Below are 6000 nucleotides of genomic sequence, written 5' to 3' on the forward strand. Positions count from 1 at the left end.
AGGCCTCTAATTTTTGAACACAAAATGTGTTTGTGTACAACTGACAATATCGGATGGCGAAACTTCCGCACTGTTTTTTCTACAATAAAAATGTTCAAGTTTGGTGGCAAATACCCAAAGCACTTAACTGTTGAGATGCCTTCCTACAATTAGATGGACGAAATGCACACCCGTAACCCCAGTAATTGCGTTTCCCGTCCTGGTCCTTCACGAATATGCCAAGACCTAAACGCCGCACTACAGTGGCCATTTGTTTTCGCTCCATCTGTCGGGGTCATTTTGGAGGGCAGAAGGATGCAGAAAGAGCCGTTGGACTTGGTACAGACCTGTGTATTCAGCGAGTGATTGCCTTGGCAAACTGCCAAAACGGTGAGGCGCTGTCAGAGAAGATCGCCGCGCTAGAGGCCTCGTTATCATTTAATCCCAGCGCTAATATAGCCATGGTTATAGATGAACAGTCACGTAATTAAGCAATTAAAGTGTATTCCAATAATGAAATCGACGATTTTTAAATTTAGCTTCCCCCTTACTTTATCCCCAATTACAGGTCTATAATCGTAAAACAGGAATAACAAATTAGGTTTGTGATTAATTTTTATATTTTTAATAACGTCTGAAGCAACTGAACCGTTAAGTAATGGAAAGTTTGAGTTTTTTTTTTAACTTTCTAACTTTTCTAAATTGTCTTGGTCCAAGGTAGTTACTAATCACAAAAGTAGGGGGAGAGAATATCCCCACTGAGTCATCTAAACTGAACTGTCCTTAAAAAGGACTGTAATGTTATTCATCTATTGATACAGCTCAAGAAAGGTAACATACATAAATATAATACATTAAAAAAATCACTGAAAAACGTGATTGCATGGCAATATGTTCTTAATGACTTTATTCCGGTGAATAGCTTTATGTTGGGGAACAGTCAAATATGTATGCTTATGTTGGAATAATATCATTAAAACACTAAGCAAGTACTGTCCTATAAACTATTTAACAGAAAAAATACGAGCTTTTCCAATTGCAATATTGTGTTTCATTGTCATCATGGCAAACTGTATATGCCTGCAAGGTATTATAACTCTAAAACATTCATTCTGTTGTGTAAAAACAGAATAGAGAAGAGCAACATGAATCAGGCCAACAATTACAAGACTGCAGTAAGAAGACAATGCTCTCACATCTTTTAATCCATTAATGCACAAAAAGCTTTTTTCCTCTTCTACTCAAACAAGGCTTACTTTGTCAGACAAAAGCTGGAAAAACCGGACACTAGAACTTGAATTTCTACCCCAGACACAACAAAACGAGTGGTGACCATTGGAGATCCAGTTTTGCAGTCATAATTCCTACTTGGGTCAGAATGATTAAGGTCATGTTTTACAGAGAGGTTTTCTTTGAAGAGATTTTGATTTATCTCCTGTTCTTGTATTCTGTGATCTATGTGAACAACTAATGTTTGCATCACAGAGAAAGAGGAGCAATTTGTTTTGGCGCAAAGCCTGTCAGTACTATCACAACAGCACATAGCCTTCTTGGCTGTGCAAAGGATTAGAGGCCTAAGATTAGAGGCCATTTTATCAGGCCTCCTTTATCAGGCCTCCTGATAAAATGTGTGAGAATATGAGCTCTGTTTTTTTGTCTAATTTAACTCAATTTCCTTTTACGTTAAGCGCAATTAAATATTCTAAAATCTAATTCAGCCTGTAGTGTATCATACTGGGCCACATGATACATTGTCTCAAGCATCAAATAAACAGTAAATTGAGAGCTCCCAAGCGGCTCAGTTGGAAAGGCATTCATGTCTTCTGCCAGCAATAACCGTGAGCCAACAGCAGTGGAACAAACTGGCGTCACTCTGCAAAGGATAGGGGTGGGTAGGTCAGCGAGGGTTTCCATGTCTCACCATTCTCAGGCACTCTCGCTGCCTGCGAGCTGCATGGACGATGTCAACAGAATATTGCCTGACCTCCAACTACAGCCCTAGAGGTTGTTGCTGTGGGAAGAGCCTAATGCACAATAAATGATTGTAAACAGTGTTACATAAAGGGGAAACGAGCATTAAAAATCAATAAATTGATGGAAAATCATTGATGCAATCAGCTTCTCATTCTGTTTTTTTTTTTTCCTGACATACTCTCTTCCTGTTTACCCTCATGATTCACAGAGGTTGTGACCTTCACTCTCTGACATAAATGACATCGAAGAAAGACGTGTCACAGCAACCAGCTGCAATCAAGTCTTACTTTGGTTGCGTTTTCTGCACAAAAATCACCCCTGCTGCCAATAGGATTGCTCCAGTTTTCTACAGGCTGCTGGTAAAGAAGCCTTTTATAGATGCTCTAAACAGTAAACTGCCATGATTGGGGTGGATGCCATTGACCTAAATAAATCTAAAAGGAAAAAGAAGTCCTCATGCTTTGAAGCAAAGTCGGACGTACTTACGCTCACACGAGTCGCCTTTCTGATGAAATCCCACCTTGCAGATACACTTCCCGATGGGGACCAGCCACTCCCCCTCGGTGCTGCAGTGCATCTTGGGAGAATTCTCAGCCTCCCCCTCCGCACCACTCACGCACGTTCCCTCCACCTCCACCAGGGAGGAAAAATCCGACCCCGTGACCGTGTCAGGAAAAACTGCCAAATTCTCAATGATTGACCAGCACTTCTTGTAGTACACCTTGACGGACACCAGGGCGATGCAGGCCCCAACATCCTGAAAGGCCAGGTAAAACCCTCGCTTGGACAGGGGACCAATGACGCGCACCTCTGTGTTCAGCTTCATCTTCCTTTCCCCCAGGTCACCCTGGGTGAAGCTCTCATCGGCGGCGATGGTGTCGATCTTCACATAATGACTCTCCCCTATATCCCTGCCGACTTCAGACTCTGTTTCCCGGTAGTAGAGGTTGAACGTCTCCTTGCACGTCCCCACCACGCCTGGCAGGCTGTTGCAATCCCTCAAGGTGAATTTCAATTCCACAAATATCCTCTGGGCGGCGCCCTTCGCGATCCAGTTAGTCCTCAGCCAGTTGTTCTGATTGGGCTCCATTACCTGGCACACCTGGTACGTTCGGATGGGGGTGTAGTTTTCGTCCAGCCCACTTATCTCCTCCCACTGAAAAACAACGGCAGCAGTTTGCCGCCACACCCATCAATCATTCGATTTTGGCTAATCAGACCTGCCTACTGCCAGTCAATGAGGAAACGATCACAATAGGGAGATTACAGTGGATATTTCATTTGACCACCTGATGCTGGTATCTGCCACATAAAAGCAAATGTTACCTACAGCTTGGATTTTTATCCTGCCTCTGTCCTGACTGCAGTCATACACATAGAAAACAGCCTACACAAATGGCCTTTCTTTGACATGGAGTCAGTCAGTCTGCAAATCTCTGAAAGGATATCTGTATGTGCATTCACTCACTGCCTGGCTTATACCAAAAATGTTCTCTGAGTGTTTATGGAGACATGTGCAGGTCAGTGGATAAGGAACTAAGTGGACTCAGAAAATACACACATAAATAAAAACACAGCCACATATAAATTCACAGATAAATTCTATAAGTGCCTAACTGCTCTAATGTAAACATTCATTTTGAGAAGTAAGAGATAAGAAATGATTTTCATATCTGCTACAAGAATGCAAAACATGCAAGTCTACTGGACTTCAAAGAGTTAACTACATGCTCCGTTGCCTGTCATTAGCACCCAAATGGAAAAGTGCTTTGAAAACAGCATAAAAACAGCATTTACGTCGGTACAGACATTATAGAACTTACCCCACTTGGAGGAGACGAAATCCACTCCAAGTCTGTCTGCTGGGCTTTAGAATCCAAAAGGATCACTGTCATTAAAAGAAAATTTACAGGCTATTAATACATCATATAAATGTTACATATTGATGTCCGACATAAAGTTTGAATACCCGGTTCCGGATCGATTCTATATTATTATCCAGTTCGTAAGATACTATATTAAACCATGCAAATGTATCACACCTAAACCAACAGGCAGTACCCGTAAATCAAAGTATTCGGTGCCGAAGCAATTGCCACTCGGCGCATTAGGAAAAATAAATTTCTTGTCCAAGGCAAGCAGGTGCATTTGGAGGAAGATAACAAGGCGATATTTAAAGCAAGGTATCGGCATACAGCCATCTGTCGTTTTTTGTGTGCACATTTCCAGATCCAGTTCTAGACCTCATATACATCTTTTTTGCATTCTACTGGGCTTGGCTTTCATGGCACTAAAAAACAGCCATATGATAAAAGCCATAAAAATCAGCTCAAACGTATTTGCATGTACCTCATGACGTTCAAACACATCTTTAAATCCCTGCTAATACAGTACGCCGGTCGGTAAAGGTGAACACAAGGAACGTTTTTAAACTATTTTTTTTTCTATTCTGTGTCCACCTGTGATGGTCACATTTTGTTGTCCAGACATCTTTATTTACCGTTAAACAAGAAACTCCCAGTAACCTAAATGTCTTCACAGAAACATCGTGGAATACGCATAATCTATATACTGCAAAACCCTATACCTCTATTTATCTATTTACCGGCATTGTCCCTGTTTCTGAAATTGAATCTGAAAAGCCATTACCTGATTGATAAATCTACCAAGTTCGCCATCCGTAAAGTTTATGAACAATGTGAGACGTGCATGTTTGCAAACAACGGGATGCATAAACCAATAAAATGTAAGTCAATTTACATTCTGCAGCTAATCAAAATGACAGATTGATGTGTCTTTCCCTGCAAAGCAATTTACTGTTTCGTGAATGTGACTGAGCTACCGTTATCTACGCAAGACAGAACAACATACATAGCAACGCAGATAGAGAGCTCCAGCTAAATGTTTCGTTTCTGCCGTAACTTGCAAGACTTTCTCGTTCGATTTCGCCCTGAAGTAAAAGGAAACTCGTCTTACGAAAACGTACACTAACGTACAAGCAGGTCAACTACTGCCAAAGATTTAACTGATCCGTTGTCATCTCCATGCTACACAATCTATATTTTATCATCCCAAAGAACAGTGATCCGGTGCATTTTTTTTTTGGTCATGGCGCATCACAGAAGTAGTTAATATATTACGGTGCAAGTTAATGCAAGCAATGTTCTCCTGTCAGAATAGCTAAGTAGGGACTAATAACAGTAAATTCTGATGTTTTCAAAATTTAATATTACTTTATAGAGCCGTTTCTGCGTATTCCAATAGTATGTAAGCACAGTTCCATGGGCTGAAACGTGGCTAAATATACATTAGGTATTACAACGTTGCACAACTTTCTGACACGATTGACTTCAAATTCTCACGGCATTTCTCTGCTGGGCGGTATTCGGCAGTATGCTACAAAAGCGCGACGGGTCGATAAGCTTTGAGTGATGAACATGTATAATGACAAATCTACAATTAACTCGTCAACAAAGTATGGTCTATTTGGAAACGCGCGCCCTTATAACATTCACTTGATTTAATAATAATCATAATTCAGGTCGACGCCAATGGAAATTTATATAAGTAGCAGACTTGTTTCGTATCGTGTCACTTTATCACACACCCCCTGTGTCTGTTAGACTCCAGCAAAATCGTAGAGGAAGACGAATGAGTAGATGATAAGTTTATTCCTCACCTTCTTTCGTGTTTTGCGCTATTCCCATGTCAACATGACGACACAAGCAAAGGCAAAATGCAATCCAAAGGCAAGGGGTCGGTGTCGAAACCATGGCGCAACTGGAAACTGGCTACTCTGTACGTGCTTTTCCGCGGCGCTTCCTTGCCATTGACTGTGCCGGGGCAGGACTGAAACTGCGCGTCTCCCTCTCTCAGTCAAATAGCATCAACAGCTGTAGGGCGGAGACTGGAACATCCGCGATGTCAGTCAACACGAGTGAGCGGAAGAGCCTCCACGCTATACTCGCGCATATCTGCGCAGTTTAGACCGATCGATGCAGGGCAGAGGCGGACCTTGACGTTGTAGGACGAGAGTGCAACCGCAAG

At 41.8% G+C, this 6000-nt stretch overlaps 1 protein-coding gene across 2 annotated transcripts in view; it reads right to left on the minus strand.

Annotated features, from left to right (window-relative positions):
• The window catches only part of LOC118787361 (ephrin type-A receptor 7-like), a 53447-nt gene extending 47674 nt beyond the window's left edge, over positions 1-5773 (minus strand). For both annotated transcript variants that reach the window (XM_036542893.1, XM_036542894.1), the window contains exons 1-3: positions 5633-5773; positions 3777-3841; positions 2440-3109 (exon numbers count right to left, since the gene is read on the minus strand). In XM_036542893.1, the coding sequence (XP_036398786.1) occupies positions 2440-3109; positions 3777-3841; positions 5633-5726 (829 nt within the window). In that variant the 5' untranslated portion in view covers positions 5727-5773. The remainder of the gene's footprint in view (positions 1-2439; positions 3110-3776; positions 3842-5632) is intronic.
• Positions 5774-6000: the final 227 nt, after the last annotated feature.

The sequence above is a fragment of the Megalops cyprinoides genome, chromosome 12 (genome assembly GCF_013368585.1).
Source record: "Megalops cyprinoides isolate fMegCyp1 chromosome 12, fMegCyp1.pri, whole genome shotgun sequence".
NCBI classification, from domain to species: Eukaryota; Metazoa; Chordata; class Actinopteri; order Elopiformes; family Megalopidae; genus Megalops; species Megalops cyprinoides.